At 33.1% G+C, this 20,216-nt stretch overlaps 1 protein-coding gene across 1 annotated transcript in view; it reads left to right on the top strand.

The window, feature by feature from the left end:
* LOC140450171 (plancitoxin-1-like) overlaps positions 1-20,216 on the top strand; it is a 54,353-nt gene that overhangs the window by 7,372 nt on the left and 26,765 nt on the right. Inside the window, exon 2 of the mRNA XM_072543626.1 lies at positions 18,546-18,720. Coding sequence (XP_072399727.1) covers positions 18,546-18,720 — 175 coding nt within the window. The remainder of the gene's footprint in view (positions 1-18,545; positions 18,721-20,216) is intronic.

The raw sequence follows: 20,216 nt of genomic DNA, 5'->3' as shown, positions 1-20,216 counted from the left end.
TGAAAATCTTGTTTAAGTTTTTTTGATATTCATGTAAATCTGTTTTTTAGTGACCTATCTGTTAGAAAAGGATAAACATTATACATGTCAGAGAGTAATGATTTGATGTCATGTGTAAACTGTTGGGCTTCAGATAATAGATTGCTACTACCGTAACTATTTTGAAACTTATGAAATTGTCTACAGAAGTGGAAAAAGAGTGTGATGACTTACTAAAACAGTCTTTTATTGCTTCTTTTGAGGCATCCGTGATTTTGGAACTATCAGACGAATCTTTTTTTAACTTCTTCCTAGCTTGTTTCATTGGTTTTCTGTTTGTATCTTGATAAGGAGGTGGCATTGCAGGTGAAATTTCTTCTTGCGTTTCTGACACGTTGATTACGTTGGAATCTGTTGAATTCGAAAAGGCTCTCTTCATTCCAGGGACAGGTGAGGATTATTTCTTCAGTTGTTGATAGATTCTCTGTAGAAACTGAAGGGACATTTGTGTTTGGGCAATTGTTAGCTACATGTCCAGATTGTTTGCATAGAAAACATAGCATTTTATCGGTGGACAAAAATATGCGATGTGCATTACCTTCAAATAAAATGACCAATGAAGTTTGGATCTCGAGATGGGTGAAGCAATCTGTAGGCCATAATCTTTGAGTGCTGACTCTATAAGCTCATGTGGAATAGATGGACATATATTTGATAAAACTAGACGTTCAGCTGGTGTAACTAGTCTTCTAATATTATGGTCTACGTCTTCTACGCGAAAAACAGGATTATTTGTGAGTAATAGGTACATACATTCTATATTGTTTAGGTAAATGCACAATCGGTTGTTCGAGATTCTGGAAGCGAAGCTGATGTTTTTCGGCCCAATAATATTTCCAATTGATTTGACGTAGTCAAATACTTTAAGATTGTTATCAGTTATATGGAACACTATAGCCTGCTCTTTTTTGGGAACGTAGTGTTAGGTATAGATCTGGCAGCAGCAACATATGAAACTGGAGAGCTATTACTTTCAGTTGTATTACTGTTATTTGCCGTTTGGGAACTTATATTAGATTTCATCTCGCCCCTGTAGTCAGAAGCGATACCAGCTTGGTCGCTAATATTTGTAGGTTGTGTTTGCTATAGGCAACCTCAAATACGGCATGCCGTAAAACTGGTTGCCTATACGAACCAGGAAGTTAGCGACTATTCTGATATGCTAGTAGCACAGAACAATATTTATTACAATTGACCGAACTAGTGTCTTTGTTGGTTATGTTTTCAAAATAATATAAAGTAAATTAACTAATGTACAACTCACTTTGAGTCAGTTATAACATCATTTCACGATTCACTGTGTTCCATCAACTATATAGTTCAAATTTTAGATATAACAGTTTTGTTTATATCCGAAAATATTGACAAAATTTCGGCACTTCACACACAGAACTTAACTCGTTCAGTTCCCGTTGACACCTCTTTGCATATATTTGAAACAACAAATTCAATTTTCCTTAATTCTCTGAATAATTCCTGTAAACATATAAAATGGCAAATTCAAAACTTTTAAATTCCAACTTCCCTAGTTATTTTTTATCTTTATTATCATTGTTTAATTATTATTAAAAACTATCTTTAAAAGACATATTAAAACTGTTAGTCAACTACTTAACTACTATAAAAACTATTTAACTCGAGAATACGTTTTCACAAAATATGACAAAAAAAACTCAACCAACCTCGCAAAACATGAAAGAGAAAAGAATTTTTATAGAAATAAAAAAAAAATACTAATGGAATAAATAATGATAAAAAAGATGTCAAATCGACACCTTCTATAACCTTCTTATACCTAGAATATCTTAAGTGGATTCGGTCAACTTTACAGTACAGCTGTTTAAAGGTTCGCTCATTGTTTATTGATGATTGTTCAGTGAGGGAACAACCAATATATTTTTGAAAACTTGTATATTAATTAAGAAATAGGTGGGTAATTATTCTTTGACAATATACAAAACTATTTGTCTTTGTCATAGATACTAATATTCTTCTTTATAAAAAATGGTAAATAATTTTTGTAAGTAGCAGGTAATCTACTCATTTAAAATTTTAAATATTAATTTTTTTTTATTATAACTAATAAATTAACAATCAGAATAAAACAATGTATTCTATAAGTTAATGTGATGAGTTTAGGTCCTGTCCCTTGGTTCTGGCGTGATGTGGTCCCCTCCAGTGAGAGAATCACGGGCCCATGTTACTGGTCCGTTGGCCAACGTCGCTTTAGTCTTCTGATAACTCGATGTTAAGGTATTGCGGAAATTAATAGATTGGAGTGTGTGTTGACTTTTTGAATGTATTGTAATTTCTTTTGCTGGCATACTTCTTTCACTGTTGAGATATTGAGATCCTCATAGATTCTTTGGTTGGTTACGTACCAGGGTGCATCAACAATTGCTCTTAAGATTTTTGATTGGCATCTTTCCATAATAGCAATATCAGATTTACTACTACAGCCCCACAGCTCTTTGCCATATGTCCATATTGGTTTGATAACTGTTTTATAAATTAAAATTTTATTATTTATTGACAGCTTGGAGTTTTTTCCAATTAACCAATTGATTTCTTTTTGCCTTAGTTGTATTTTTTTTCTTTTTTTGGTGATGTGTTCTTTCCAACACAGGGTTTGGTTCAGGTGTAGCCCTAGGTATTTGGTTGTTTTAGTCCTGGGTATTTCCTCATTGTTGATATATATTGGTGGTGGTGTTTCTCGTCGTAAAATGAAAGTTACGTGAGTTGACTTGTTTTCATTTATTTTTATTTTCCATTGTTTTAGCCAGTTTTCAAGCTCATACAAATAGTCTTGGAGTTGTTGTGTAGCTACGTTAATGTGTTTGTGACTTGTAGGTGCTACTGTGTCGTCTGAAAATGTGCCGATTGTTAAGTTATGTGAAGTTGGTAGATCAGACGTATATAATATATATATATATATATATATATATATATATATATATATATATATATATATACATTTATATATATATATATATATATATATATATAAATATATATATATATATATATATATATATATATATATATAAATATATATATATATATATATATATATATATATATATAAATATATATATATATATATATATATATATATATATATATAAATATATATATATATATATATATATATATATATATATATATATATATATATATATATATATATATATATATATATATATATAATAAAGGTCCCAGGACGCTGCCCTGTGGAATTCCCGCCTTAATGGGATACATTTTGGATATTTCTCCATTTACTTTTGTTTTAAACTATCGGTTTTCCAAGTATGATGTAAGTATTCGAAATAATGGTGGTAATATTTGTTTAATTTTTTAAAGAAGTCCTTTATGCCAAACCTTATCAAAAGCTTGACGTACATCTAGTGATACCATTGGGCAATATTCCTTTTTTTCTAATGCGGAATTTCTTTGGATGGTATTTTTCTTTTTTTAAAATACCGATCGTTGGGAAACACCAGCATATTTAGCCATTTGTGTTGAACTACTGTGAGCATTGTCATGTACATTTAATAAAATATCAAGTTTCACATTGTCTTCAATTTTAGGACGCCCAGCGTTTGGAATATATTTAACGTGCCCAGTTTCTCTAAATTTTCGGACTATTTTACTTACAGTTAATTGGCTGATGGGTCTGTCTGGATATTTTGCGTTGAATAAATTGCATACCTCGTTCTGTGTTCTTTTTTATCTCCGCATCCGCTAAGAATTAGTATTTCTATGCATTGTGTTTTATTTAGGTGAGCCATAATTTAGTATTCAAAAGTAAAAATTACAAAGTCAATTGACAATCATCAGCTGACAATTCACAAAATCAAAACATTTACGTCAATAAATATTACAGTAACTATGCCACTACCACTTGCTTGAATTAACATTTGACAAAAAGTTTTAGTGTTTATGAGATACCTTTTTGTGTCCATTATTATTTTTACTAATTTTTGCTTTTTTAAGTATTTACTTCAAAAAATTATGGCAGGAACCGATGGATGGCATTTCAAACATTTAATTTAAAATAATTGTTATGCATAATTTGGTTACTTTAAATTACATTATGAATTTAATCATTAGTTGTAATTTAGTTGAATTTAAATAAAAAACAATTGTTTTTGTACCCTTAAAAAAATATTTTAGTTAAAAATGTAATGTCGTTAAACAGAGAATTAAATTCTCGTTTAAATGAGGTGTCTCATTATACTAATTTCAATTTAAAAAAAATTAACGGTTATGTCACTACACCCACATGACCCATACCGGTGCCGTCATCCCCACTCCATGTACGTTATAAGATGGGTATTTTATAACAAAAATCGACCTGTTTCGGGATTTCCCTCAAAACTCGACGGTTCTCGAAATAATAATAATATTCCATAATTTAGCCGTTCACTGTATATATATATATATATATATATATATATATATATATATATATATGAAATTAAATTACCTGCAACTCTAGATATAAGTCTCATTCATCTAGATAAAAAATATTTTATCACTTAAGATGGATCAAAGAGTACAATTTTACAAACGTTCATTAGAACCTGTTTAGTTACTTAGGATAATAATGTGGACAAACATTGTGACACGACATTTTTACATTTAAAGATACATACAGAATGGACCAAAAGTCTGGAAGCGCCCAATTATCTCTTAAATTGATTATCAAAATTGTAAAAAACCAAGATGCGCCTGTTATGCTGTATGGAAATTTTAAATTGAATGCTTGAGGAGGATATTTTTAACGTCCATGTCTTCATGCCATATAACAATATGGACCATAGTATTTCACCATCCTGTAGCGGAGATTGAAGAAAAGATTACGGTTCCATAGTAGCGGTTTAAATTTAATAAAAGCTTGTCTTGCTTGTTCGATACGGCATTTTATTTCTTGTTGTTCCGTTGGTCATGATTCATTATCATTCCCAAGTATTGGAAATATATAACTTGCGTTATCTACTTGCAGCTGTACTCTTAAAAGTGCATGTTTTCTTATTGTCATGCATTTAATTTTTCCAGCATTTATCTTTGAGCCATATATTTTTCCTATGGTATTTATTTAATTTACCATCAAATGCATATCATGTTCGTTGTCTGTGATTATAGCGGTGTCATCGGCGTAACGAATGGTATTTATCGGGTACCCGTTAACCTTTATAACACATTCAGAGTCTTCGAGTCGCTCTGCAAAAATATTCTTCACATAGAGGTTGAATAGCACAGGTGACAAAATACACCCCTGTTGCAACACTGTTAAAATTTCAAATTCCTCTGTGTTCATTGAATTGTTCAGCCTCTCTCGTGCTTTTTGATTCAAATAGAGATTCTAAATTTCTCTTACATCTTTCTCGTCAATGTCATTGTTGTGTAACATTTTTGCATCGTGTTTTTCGGTGTTAAACGCTTTTTTCATAATCGAGGAATGTGATGAATATATCCTTTTGTTTGTCCATGTAGTTTTGTACCAGAGTATTGAAGCAGAAAGCTGCGTTACGTATACCCAGTCAGCTCTTGGGCCGAAACTGTGTCTGGCCGCTCAACTCTTCCAGCTTTCTGAAAATTCCTGTGTGGAGGATGCGAAGAAATATTTTAAGTAAATGGCTCATTAAACTGATTAGTCCGTAGTCTTTGTATTTTACCACTTTTTGTGATTTAGGGATCATTATAAAAGTTAAATAAAGCCAATCCGTTGGAATGTGGCCGGTTTTATTAATGGCAAAGAAAATTGTAACCAGCAACAAAAAGACCCTTTAATAACTTTTACAACTAAACTTCACTGCTTTATTGATCGAAAATAACTGAATTTAATTACAATAGTATTTCTTTTATATAAAAATTAAATGCTGACAAAACTGCTGATTGGGATTGCTGACCTCCGGGGTTACTGCACCGTAATTTATCCATACCCTTGGGAAGTTTTGTGAGGGATGAACAAAACTAAAGGTATGGATTCTATATCGGCTGTATCTTCTTCTTCTTCAGTTGTCTTCTTTTTCCATATCTCTCGTGATTTGTAAACCAAAATAATGATAAGGTTTATCTAATTGGATTATATCTAATTTTAGAGGCTTTGCTGTTGGATCTTTCCCTTAAAGTTTAATTTTTATTTTTGGCAGGGTTAACGGTTCTTCCTTTATTGTTGTTTTGGAGTTGATGTTAACTTCGTTGTTGGTTCTAAACTCACATCTTGGGGGTAGTTCTATTAGAAATGTTCCTCTGAATACTTTAATTTTGGAAGTAGAACAGTGGGTGGAGATTTTAGTAGCTGTTGCGAAAACAGCAATATAGTGAGCTTCTGATACTTTTTGGATAATTGTCGTGCTAACTGAGATCGGCACGTTTTGACATTGGGCGGCATCATTCGATAATTTTAGGATTTGATTGATGCAGTCTTCGGTTTCTATATTTTCCTGTGGGAACTTCTCTCGAGAGGTGAATTTCTTTGGTTCACTTTTTCTGCATGGTAGGTCCATGTATTGGAAAAGTTCTAAATTAGAAGCTAAATATGGTCCAGGTGAAATAATTATTGTGTTATTTATGATTGGAAGTTAATATAGATGAAAATATGTGAATACTTTGGAATAAACAATGGGGAAATGTAAGATAAAGACTAGAGAGTGGTCGGAGTAGTAACCATATATTTCTACTATCTCGTAATATCTCATCAGGTCTTCTTCTTCGAGATATGGTAGCTGAGAAGCTGGATGATGTTCTAGCATTTCCTGGATAGTCCATCTTATTTCGTCTGGTTTTATAAGTCCATTATGGAGAGTGTTGATTTTTGCGAATGTGATTGCTGTCTGTAGGTCATCTAATATTTGTATAATGGTTTGTAAGGCTAAATTCATCTGGTCTAAAACGTTTCGAACTTGTATTTAATGTTTGAAATCAAAGATGAATTGGTTTAACTCTGTTCGGATTTTGTTGGTTTCTGCGGTTATTATCTCTTGATTATGGGTTAGTAGCGTCACTGTCTCGTTATAGTTGTTCATTATTTTCTTATTAAGGCTTAATTGGTTATTGATGTTGTAAATAATATTTTGTTGATTGAGTTTACGTGACTGAATTGCAGCATCGTATCTTTCTGCGTCTTCTTGGTCTAAGTTTCCTAATATGGATTTTATAATATTTCCTAATCAATTGATAAGGCCTCTTTTATTTCTGGTTGTTGGATAAATGAAATCGAGTTTCTCTTGGGCTGTTTTGAGAAGATACTGCAATGTTTTGTTGAAGTTCTGTAGACTGTCGAAATACGGCTGACTTAGTCCATTTTCTATAGCTGTGGTTGTAGTTTGATATTGATATGCCAATGTTTCAATTTCTTGTGCTATTGGTTCCAATTGAAATAATGGATGAAATCATGGGTGCTAGTTTAGATTCTGGCTTCTCCAAGCTTAACTGGAAGGATCCCTGGATTGTCTCGAAGGTCCTGGATTTTCACTTCTTGGGCTGTTACTGAGTTACATCTGTAAAGTATTTTTGCGGTTAGTTTTCATTGGTGGTTGATGTTTAATATTTTTATTATGCACCGTAGTATCTTGGGTATCAACAGTAACAGGATTGTTGTTTTTGACTATTTTAGGTAAAAATCTGGGGAGCAGTTTGTTTCGTTTTACTGTTTTTTGAGTGTAGATTTTTATGCTGGGTTTATATGTTGTCGGTGAGTGTCGTTTTCCGTTTATCTTTTCAATGTTTTTCTGTTTGCTCTCTTGCAATTTCTTATTTATTTCTTTATACATATCTTTTGTTTTCAATCTGTGCTCCTGTGTGTAATTATTTATGTTCTAATGTCAATGTCGAATGGATCTTGAGCATCTATGTGACCATTAAGGACGTTGATGGGCTTCTGTTTGGTAGCTGAGTGAATAGTGTTGTTGTATGCCATAATGGCGTATAGCATCTGGTCTTTTATGTTAAGTGTTTTCCTTTTTTCTTTTAATATTCGAAGATGCTCGATGATTGTGGAGTGAAAGCGTTCGACCATTCCATTGGATTGCGGGTTACCAGGTGTTGTGTAGTGGATTAAGATCTTGTGAGTGTCCACGAATTCTTGAACAAGTCCATTTTTAAATTCAGTTCCACTATCCGAAATTATCATAATATGATAATTTCGGATAGTGGAACTGAATTTAAAAATGGACTTGTTCAAGAATTCGTGGACATATTATGTGGTAGTCCATGGTTGGTGATGAATAGCAGGAATGCGTTTAAGATGTTGATCGCGTTTGATCCTTCTATTGGGTACGCTTAACCGTATTTTGAAAATGCGTCGATGATGGTAAGGAATTTTTGTCCTGCTGCTTAAAATGTGTCTATGTGAACAATTTCCAGTGGTTTCGTTGGTGTTGGAGTTAACATAAACTTCGGTTTTTCAGGATTTCTGTCGTATTTGTTTATTTGACAAGTATCGCAGAGATTAATATAGTCTTCTATATCCTTTTTCAACGTTGGCCAGTTATAGTGTTTTCTGATTTTAATTTCTGTTTCATTAATTCCTCTATGATTTGTCTTTTCTTGGTGGTAGTATTGTACGATGGTTTTCTGTCTTTCTGGACTGCTTATATCTTCTAGTAAATTGTTACATTTTACAAGATCAAATGTAGAATTCTTGAATGTTTTTCGAAGTATGTTGCAGACAGATTGGTAGAGTTCATCAGTTTCGAATACGATAGCATATTTCTTTTTTGTGTCGACGTAGTTCTTGAAATATTGTTCTGAAGCTATTTTCTTGTGGCATTTTAAATTAATTTATATTTAAATGGGAATAAGCCACAATTAAAGGTTAAAATACGTTTATTGACGTTTCAATTTCCACTTCGGAAATCGTTCTCAAAATACAAACATTGTTCTCAAAATACAAACAATGTTTGTATTTTGAGAACGATTTCCGAAGTGGAAATTGAAACGTCAATAAACGTATTTTAACCTTTAATTGTGGCTTATTCCCATTTAAATATAAATTAGTAGTTCTTGAAGAAGTTAAAAATATCGTTTTTTAGGTCGTTTTTACTTAGTTTGACGTGCATTCTTTTCTTTGTTAGAAAGCACTGTTCTGTTATAGATTTTGCAGGATTGTAATTCACTAATTTGAATATGATTTGGTCGTTGTAACAGTTCAATGGTTTTTCGCTGATTGGAATTCCGAGTATTGGGTTTTCCTTTGTAGAATGCTGGGTACCATCTGTGTTGTTGTCTTGTTGGTATAGCGATTTTGTTGGCTGACTTTCAATCTTTTCGTTTTCTTCTTGTAGAAGTTCGTCTATTACTTTCATTTCTTCTGCAGTTAGGCCGGATGTTTGTTTTTCTTTGATAATTTCGTCTAAGTTAACCATAGGATCTTCTTCATCTGGATCACATACTGAGTTTGGATGGTTGATCATGGATATGTTATCATCTTCTTTTTTGAATAATAGACTGATTATTTTTTCTACGTGTTTGTCAATGGTACTTACTTCCTTAGTGTGGATTTCGACACGGGATAATGCATCAGCGTTCGTATTGGATTTTTTTTTGTATATGACTTTATAATCGAATTCTTCAAGTTTTAGTCTCCATCTAACGAGTTTCGAGTTCGGATCTTTTAGAGAGAATAGCCATTCAAGTGGTCGGTGATCGGAGATAATTTTAAACCTAATAAATAAGGTCGAAAATATTTAGTAGCCCATTCGATCGTGAAATATTTAAGCTCGGTCTCGTTCGGTGTTCTTGATGCATATGCAATGGGTTTCTCTTGTTCTACAGAACCCTGTGACAGGATAGCACCTATAGCAAAGTTGCTTGCATCTGTGGTGAGATTGAAAGGCTTCTTAAAATCCGGATATTGTAGAAGTGGTTCGTTGGTTAACAGGTTCTTGTAGATTTTAATACAGTTGAGAAATTGTTCGGTGTGTTCTATCTTGGCATCTTTCTTTAAACATAAGGTAAGCGGTTTTTTTGCGAAATCCTTAATGAACTTTCTGTAATATCCAAGTAGTTCGAGAAATCCTCTTATCTCCTTGGTAGTCTTTGGTATGGGATAATCTATGATGGCTTTGATTTTACTTGGATTTGGTTTTATTCCTTAGGGAGTTACGACGTCACCCAAAAATTCAACTTCTTTTTTTAAAACTTCGCATTTATCTATCTGTATCTTGAACCCAGTTTCTCGTAGTCTTTCAAAGATTTTTTTAAGGTTGACCATGTGTTCCTGAAGTGAGGTTGAGTATACGATGATGTCATCCATGTATACTAAGCATATTTCTGCTATGAGTCCTTTAAGCACATTGTCCATTATTCTCTGAAATGTAGAGGGTGCATTCTTTAAACCAAAATGCATTCTAAGGTATTCATAATGGCCATTTTTTACGTAAAATGCTGTTTTCTGTATATCTTCCTCTGCCATTTCTATTTGGTGAAATCCACTGGCTAGATTAAGGGTGGAAAAGTATTGATAGCTTCCGAGGTTATCAAGGATGTTCGTGATATTTGGGATTAGATACCTATCGTCTATATTCTTCCTGATTTATTTTTCTGTAATCGACTACGATTCTCCATTTAATTTTTCCAGAGGCGTCTGGTTTTTTTGTACGAGCCCAAATTGTAGATGACCAGGGTGACTGACTACTGACTTGGTCTGATGATGCCTTGGTCCAGCATTGATGTTATCTGTTTTTGAACCTCTTCTCAATGTGTGGATATCGAGATGATTTTGTGAAAACTGGGACTTCATCTGTTGTTCGCATGTGGTGTTTCATTTGATTTGTAAATGTTAAAGTATCCTCAGGATTATATGCAAATTATATATTATGAAATATATCTGCAAATTTTCTGCATAAACGTCTTATGTGCATTTCTTCTTCTGGATTAAGATGATCTATTCTAATGAAAGGATCGCTATCTATTTATTGTTTCTGTTTCCATAGGAATGATGTCCGAAGTGTACAGGTGATATTCATGAAGATCTATTGGATTGCTTCTAACAGTATTGGTGAGTGCTACTTGAATAGCTTCGTCAGTGTTGTTGATCATTTCAGTCCAAACTAATTGATTGCAGGCTTCACTGAGAGTTTCTCTTAGAATGGCCCCTTGTATTTCTTGTTTTGGTATAAGTATGGTGCCTTTTGTTTGTTTTACTGAAAGTCGTACTTGTGTGATTGTTCTGGGTTCCAATTGAATTGTATAAAATTGTATTTTATTGGTTTTATAATAAAAGATAAGGAGAACTGAGTGTGCTGTAGTTAGTGTGGATGTTGGGAAATTAAGATGTGCTTGTAGAAGTTTTAAGTTATCGAGGACGATAAGACCATCCAAAATGTTTTATGGAATTTAAAAAGTAGAATTTTAAATTAATATTAGAGTTAAATTCTGGAAAGATTGGAATTTCAGCACAATATTCCTGTGAATGATTTTGAAATATTAAACTGACTACAAACGGTTCATGTTTAATAAAATTTTAATAAAATTTGGATGCAATTTCGAGGTTAAGAAATAATTTGGTTACCCCTGTATCAAGAAGAAGTTTAAGGGTAGGATTTTTAATTTCTATATATCCAAGTTCTTTTTTGTCTGAATAGGAATTGACTTCGAGTACGTTTCTTCGTTTTCCTCCTGGAGTTTTGGAAAATATACATCTTCTTCTTCTTATTGGATATTTTGGTAATCTTCTACGTGGTAGTCATCTGAGTATACGTCCTGATTTAAATAGTAATATGCCTGTTCTCCATAGTAGGCATCAGTACCGTTTTCGTCTTGTTGATTACATAATATTAAACAGCTCTTCTATGGTGAACTTTGGCGTGTGTGGTTGCTGTGGCCTAAAGTTTCTGAAGCTTGAACCTCTGTTATGTCCCGTTTGGCGTGTACTTATAGACATCGGTGTTGGTTTGCACTGTTGTGGTGGTCTGCTTGCTCATGAGTTAGGTCTTGGAGGTTGTGTGTTTGCCATGAATTGTTGCCTTGGTGGTTGGAATCGAGCGGGTTGTATTGGCCATCTTGGGGTAAATGTTGGTCGGGACGGTGCTGGATTACTTCCGAAAAATGGTTGATGTAATTGTGGCCTGGCCATGGGTTTTTTCCATTGTGGTGGTGTTGTGAACTGCGGCTGTCTTTGTGGGTAGAAATCTTATTTGGCAATGAAAAATTGTTACCTGCAAATATCTAATATTGTTTTCTTCATGGATTAATTAAAGAGCGAAAGCAAGATTTGTAGGCCTCATTGATCGTATGGTTGATCCCATTGGTTCTCGTAATCCTGCTAGGAATATATTTAGGGCCTGTTGTTGAAAGAATTCCTTTTTGCTCCCTTTTATATCTGCATTATCGGTATGTAGTTCGATGTGATTAGAAATTGTGTCTAAAAGTGACATTACTTTCTTGTGAAATTGTTGAGGAATTTCATTGGGTCCTTGCTTTAAATTTACCGTATCTCGTGTAAGTAAATTTTCATTACGTTGATTGGCAAAATTTTGAATTAGTGTGGTCCTTATTGTGGGCCAATCCTTACACCCATATACGGAAATGACTTCTCAAGCTCTTCCTTTAATTTTATTCATTACACCTCGAGTTATCATGTGATTTTAAAAGTTGTCGGGATTATTATGATCCCAGAAATGATTAAGAAGCATTGTAGTAACTTCAATGAAGTTGTGAAGTTCATTAGGGTTACCATCGTAATTAGGTACGATGGAAAGATCTTTATTGACATCGAAAACAAGAGCAGGAGCGGGTGCCACGGCCATAGTATTTAATTGAGTAGCGGGGGTAATAATTATAGATGGTATATCTAAGCTACTTAAAGTATTACTTATAGAACTAATGTTTGTTTTTAAACCAAATTAAGAAGCTAAGTTATTTTGCTAAATAGAAGCAGCACCAGGTTCTATAATCGATTCACTAATAGTTGAAAGAGAATCACTAATTCTAAGAGATGAAGTTTGTGAAGCAATAAAATTATGATTAGAAAAAAGATTAAATTTGCTTACAGATAAATAATGATGCTTGGGTGCATTTCTTTTCGAGGGAACTGGTTTATTTTCTTCTTTCGCTTTCTTTTTATCTTCTTTCGTCATATAAATTCAGTTCTACACTTCAACACTGGCTTTTTGTAGACTTCTGGGGTTGAACGGCTGTAGCTTTCCCTAAAAGTAGGTTGGTTCGTAGCGTGTAAACGTTTAAGAACGACGAGTATCTTCTGTAGACTCTCCCACTATCGTACTGCACTGTGCCACTTAAAGGTTTTAACTGACGAAGGTACTTTTTAAAAAGACCCTTTAATAACTTTTACAACTAAACTGCACTGCTTTATTGATCGAAAATAACTTAATTTAATTACAACAGTATTTCTTTTATATAAAAATTAAATGCTGACAAAACTGCTGATTGGGATTGCTACACCGTAATTAGCATGTCAATGTTGTCATCACCAATAGTTTAATGGCTTCCATAGTAATGCCATCCGGTCCAGAGGAGTTACCCAATTTTGCTACTTTAATAGCATACTCCACCGCGGTACGATAACGGAGGACCGAATAAATTTTTCGTGGGTAAGTTAGTAGTTGGGAGAGTCGGTCTATTATCCATAAATAGGAACGAAACATAGTCTGTCCAGATTTTAGCTAGCTATTCCTGGGTATCTACGTAGTCTCCTTGATCATTCTTTAGTCGAGTCCCATTGGCGTTTCTTGTATACACTCGAAATTTCTTTAACCTTTTTATGTACCGCTTTCCTTGGCGATTTTAATTCTTGCCCTTATCGTACGTTGGATTTCCTTTTAAATCTAGGTTCTGATTTATTTTGTACTGTCTGCGTTGAACCATTAAATCAAATATCTGTTCCGTCATCCACTCGTTTTTGTGATTTCTGCTAATTTTACTTGCCATTACTTCGTCAGCATTAGCTATAGCCATTTCTATTTTTTCACAGGATTTATCTATGCAATTAACTTTTATATTTCTTAAGTTGTCGTTGATATGCTTACTATATGTAGGTTATACATATATGTAGATACCTTCATCTCTCATTAATTGTCTTGTGTTTATGTATTTTTTTAAATGGTTTTTTAAGCTTTGCCAGTAAAAGTCATACATTTGTGATTAAGGGGTTTTGGTCAGACGAAATGTCCGCACCAGGTTAAGCGACGGAGGACCGAATGAATTTTTCGTGGGTAAGTTAGTAGTTGGGAGAGTCGGTCTATTATCCATAAATAGGAACGAAACATAGTCTGTCCAGATTTTAGCTAGCTATTCCTGGGTATCTACGTAGTCTCCTTGATCATTCTTTAGTCGAGTCCCATTGGCGTTTCTTGTATACACTCGAAATTTCTTTAACCTTTTTATGTACCGCTTTCCTTGGCGATTTTAATTCTTGCCCTTATCGTACGTTGGATTTCCTTTTAAATCTAGGTTCTGATTTATTTTGTACTGTCTGCGTTGAACCATTAAATCAAATATCTGTTCCGTCATCCACTCGTTTTTGTGATTTCTGCTAATTTTACTTGCCATTACTTCGTCAGCATTAGCTATAGCCATTTCTATTTTTTCACAGGATTTATCTATGCAATTAACTTTTATATTTCTTAAGTTGTCGTTGATATGCTTACTATATGTAGGTTATACATATATGTAGATACCTTCATCTCTCATTAATTGTCTTGTGTTTATGTATTTTTTTAAATGGTTTTTTAAGCTTTGCCAGTAAAAGTCATACATTTGTGATTAAGGGGTTTTGGTCAGACGAAATGTCCGCACCAGGTTAAGCGACCACTCTATTTATATAGTTGCGGACTGTTTTATTTATCAAGAAATAATCAATTTGATTTTATATCATATGAGCTGGACGGTCTACGGGAGCTCGCCACGTATACAATCTTTCTGGTGAAAGCTGATAGCACGTATTGAATATGACGAATTCATGTTATTCACAAAATTCAATTAGTAACTCTCCTTGCTCATTTGCCCACCCATTTACCGAAATCACCTACCAGATCTTCTCATTTACCCTTACTGGCTTTGGTGTTAAAATAGCCCATTATGATGTTGATATCATTTTTCTTTGTGACCTTAATGCTTGCTTTATATCTTTGTAGAAGTCTAAAACTTCAGTTTCCGGTTTACTAGCTGTGGGTGCGTAAACTTGGATTAGGTTGATATTAATAAATATAGTTGATATATTGAAATATTTAGTCAATATAAAACGCAGTGATTTTGACAACAATACATAAAACTAACAATACCTTACTTGTATTGAAAAGTTTTGTAAAAAAATTGTATTACTAAAGCTGACAGTTGTTTTATGTGTATATATATAAGCTCTATAATAAAGATGATTTTTAACGAAAAAGAGCAAGTTGAGGAAACTGCAACAGTAAAAGATGGAATCAAACAACTCGATCAAAACCTTTTATAGATTACAATAAAACTTTAGATTTAATGAGTTTCATTGAAGATACACATACACTTTCACCCAGAGCTGCACAAGTACATGATGTATGTAACTATTCAGTCTTGCGTTTAATTACATAAACATCGTTTAAACCTACAAAATCCAGTTGTTGCAAGAAATTAATGAAGATAACTACGACCGTAGATTACAGTTTAGTGGGATAATGATGAATAAAATTATAACTAACGAGAACTTCGTTTAGATATATGTTTTTCTGGCGAAGCAATATTTACACTGTATAGAAATGTAATTCGCTAAAAATTTAATGTATTGAAATGGGGTTAATCCACACTAGACACGTGAAAACCATACTCAAAGACTTCTTTTTCCTGTGCTCTGCTCAACTATCGTACGTTGGCTATCAAATTGGCTATACAAATTTTGTTGGCGATAGCTCGGAAAAGGGATGCAGAGGATCTGGCAAACCATTCTCTCAGGTTTTTAAGACATGACGTTATTCTTCGACTTTGTAAGTTTCTTCCTTCTATCTTGCCTTGTATTATGAAGTAAAGCATATTTTTTTAAGTGAGCATAAAATATGGCCAAAACATTTCAGTTTTCGATTGTTACCTGTTCTGACCACTTCTTTAACTTTTCCCATCGGCTGCAAAACAACCTCGTTACGAAATCTATCTACCCAACTTAGTCGTAGAATTCTCAATATATCCAAATCTCAAAGGCTTTCAGTTTACTTAAAAGTATATCTGTTAAAGTCCAACCTTTAACAACATATAAGAGAATAGAGAACACATAACATCTTACCAATCTAATTTTCAGTCTCAAAGTTTTCTCCAGTTGTTCTCCATAAGCTTGTAACAATATAATTAGTGCCGACAGTTGGCAGCCAATGTAGAACAATAAAGCTTACAACCTTCTTTGGGAGCAATTTTTAGGCCTCATTTAGCTCAATTTCTCAGATGTGAGAACGTCTTATCTTAAAGGTAAATCTGAAAAATCAGTTTGGCTGGGACAAATAGACCAATATAATATCTAATAATATTTATTAAAAATATAAAATTGAAATTTTAGTATTAAATTAAAATCAAAGCAAATCTTACCTACACGTTTACAAAAATTTTAAAATGACACTTATAGCTTCATGTGGTTGACAGGATAACTTTCTGGTGGCTTCTGGTGTTATTTGAATGGATTTTAGCTGAATGTGTAGACTGTAAGTTAATGGAGATACCGGGATCCGGCCCGTTGTAATTTTAAGCAGGTATTGGGCTCTCAATGATATCTTCTATTCTGCTGTAGCTGTCCTCTCATGTGTAGTGTACCATGAGGCTTCCGGAAATTCCATCCAACAAGAAGAACAAATGAATTTTTAAGCCAAGCATGCCTTTTTATAAATTATAGATAGCCTTTTTATAGATAGATAGATCAACGATATACCAGGATCCGGATATTATAATATTCATCAAAATAGGACGGCTGCGTTGGATAGGACATGTAGAAAGAATGGAAGAAGGCGAAATACCAAACAAAATATTCAAACAGATGCCAGTAGGAAAAAGAACAAGAGGAAGACCGAAACTGAGATACTTGGAACAAATAGAAAATGATATAACAACCTTAAAAATAAAAAACTGCAGAAAAAAAGCACGAAACAGATCGGAATGGAGAAGAATCCTAGAACAGGCCAAGACTCACAAAGGGTTGTCGCGCCAGTGATGATGATGAGATCAACGATATTGCCCTTTTATCCCTACTTCTGTATTAAAGTAAAACTGTAAGAAATCGGGAGTTGTCAACTGACAAACAACGTTTGTCGACTGAAGTGAGACAGAGAAATGTATGTTTTATAGCATAGAACATAAGAGGATCTAAATAAATGATTAAGAATATTAAGTGAAAATTAAAATTGGAATTTAAATTATTACAAAATATTTAGTAAATAAAAAGTTAATCAACGAGTTGATCGCAAACTATTTTTAGAATAAAAATAGTAAAATGGAAGAGGCAAGCTAATAAATGAATAATATCGAAAGAAATTAAAATAAAATAATTATTTAAAGAAAAATAACAAACATGTAACGTTTGTAACGTTACAAGCTGTTAGCCCTTCTGGTTGTATTGGCGTTTCACTGACAACCGTTATCTTTGTCTTTGTGGTGTTTAGCTTGAATCGATATGTTAAAGTTCTTGGTAACTATTTGCGATTAACGTCGTGTCATTGATGCTATTAATTTTGATTCCACATTAAACACTATCCAATGCTTTATTAAAAATGAACGCAAAGACCAAAAAAATTAAATGTATGTATAGTGGGTACTCAGTTAATTGGGTTGTTTTTTTACAGAAGTAAATTAGAAAAACGATAATTATAAAATGTTGTTTAGAAATGAAATTAAACCTGTCCCGAAAAACAAGTTTGGAGTCAATTTTACTTAGATATGGTTTCAGCAAAACACAGCTCCATCTCAATTTGGTGTTCGGACTTATTTATATAGAGACGTATATTTATATCGAGACATTTCCCGGAAGATGGATTGGTAAATTATTTAGTATTGAATAGCTTTCTCGCGTACCCGATTTGAATCCTAAAGGTTATTTTTATTGGGGATACTTGAACAGTAGAATTTAAAAAACTAACCTACCAAGTGTTGCAGAGCTAAGGCAAATAGTTATCGATGAATGCATATTAATTTCTAGAGAAATATGAAGAAATGTAACAGACGCATTCTACTGTCGTTTGGGATACTGTCAAATTAACAAGAAATGGCATTTTAAATACTTGATTATACAGACATTAATTTAGCAATGAAATAAACTTTTAATTATTATGTTCAAATTTTGTTGTAATAGTTTGAATTAAAAAAAATATTGAGACGATTAGGCGTTTTTCGTCTTTTGTTTTATTTATTTGAGATCTTGCTGACTGTATATATTAAAAAAGTATTGATACGGTTGAACTGGTATTGAAGATAAGTGACAATTTTACTTCAATTCGAAGTAATGGAGAATTTAAAAACCAACAAAAACAAACAAGTAACTATTGACAGCAGTCTTTGTAACTGTAAATTTAATATTCGGTTTTTATTTATAGGTTTGTTGCATACAAAATACCTATCCAAAGTGGTCATGGAGATATAATTAAGGCTGGTCTTGGACATATTTATTTAACATCTACTAATTCATCTGCATGGACATTTTCTAAACATTCAATTGGAGATAATAATTCCCTCATTGGAAACACTCTTCACGACTTTTATCACAATAGAGTAAGTAATCAATTGGTTCAACCAGTTTTTATAAATTTTACAGACTGAAATTTTTGAAAGAAAACACATATTAACCCCTAAAGTCCTACGATTATTACGACAAAATATTAAAACCATCTACGTCTTCTGATCTCATGACGACGTCTTATACCACTATTAAAAAATATAATAATATATGTATTAATATTGTGCTTACTTAAACCGCGTCGAATTTTGCTATGTCCAGCTTTTGTCTTCCTCTCCAAAGTTTTTATTAGGACTTCTGGGTTCTGGGATCTCCATCTTATTAGTTATTACGTCATTTAATAACTACTCCATCCACTATGCACAGCACTAGTGCCGTTATTAACCTTCCATGACTAACAAATTTGGTGTGTGAGACGGACCACTTCAAGTTTTTATGATTATATCCGAATCGTTCATTTTGTATCTTCGCCGCCGCCAGTAGCTGCCTAATTAAAGGGTCAGTTGTTGAAGTTTGGGTTTAAGTCTTCAGTGTCAGATACCTATTCAATTATCGGCAAGTTTTGTCTCAGAGACCTATGCTTATTTAAGGGGTTATTAAATCTGCCTGAATAAGGGGGTAAGATTAATTTGTTTTGTTGATACAAAGCCACGTGCTTGTGAATTTTTAAACATATGGGTTTTCTTGCGGTGCTCTTTCATTTCCTTTTTTTGTATGTAATAATGATGTCGAAATTGTTTTGTTGTTTCATTTTACACTTTTCTATCAGAAAATGGCTACGTGCAGTTATAAAGCTGAACAAAAGAAACTTAGATGACTTTTTGACGAAGTTTCATCTGTTGTAGCAGATGATAGTGATTCCAGCTTAGATAACGGCCACTTAGAAGTTCAAAATGAGAATAGTGATTTGGAACAAGATATGTCCGACGATGATGTAGCCTCTGTTTTATCAGTTAGGAGAACGACCCGTGAACCTTGTTTTGTTGGAGGTGACGTTACTCAATAAAAAAACATTTATATTAACGTGAGAATGTGCGAACCTGTGCTGACAATTTAGTAACTCAATTGTCAGGAGTAAAAGGTGAAGCTGGTACAAGAAAACAGCAATGAAAATATGGAGCTTGTTTTTTACAAGTAATATGTTAGAAAAAATAGTATTCTAAACAAATCGACATATCGAATTAAAAGAATATTCTGAATCTAACAGCACAACAAGGCTAACAGATTTAGATGAACTAAAAGCAGATTACTCTATATTTAGGACTTTGGTTCTTTTTAGAACTAACGGTATAAGTACAGAAATTTTTCGTTTAAATATGCCTATGAAAAGATTTAAACTTTTACTTCAGAGCTTGCGTTTCGACGATACTACCTTAAGATTAAAGAGACAATCTATAAATAAACTGGCTGCGATTAGAAAACTGTTTGACAAGTTTAACGCAGATTTACCGGAGTACGCTACAGTTGAGATGTTATGGGCATTTAGAGATCGGTGCGGATTATATATACCATCCAAACTAAATAGATGTGG

This window comes from Diabrotica undecimpunctata, chromosome 9 (genome assembly GCF_040954645.1).
Source record: "Diabrotica undecimpunctata isolate CICGRU chromosome 9, icDiaUnde3, whole genome shotgun sequence".
NCBI classification, from domain to species: Eukaryota; Metazoa; Arthropoda; class Insecta; order Coleoptera; family Chrysomelidae; genus Diabrotica; species Diabrotica undecimpunctata.
The sequence above is the reverse complement of the archived record's forward strand: the minus strand, read 5'-3'. Positions and strand labels throughout refer to the sequence as shown.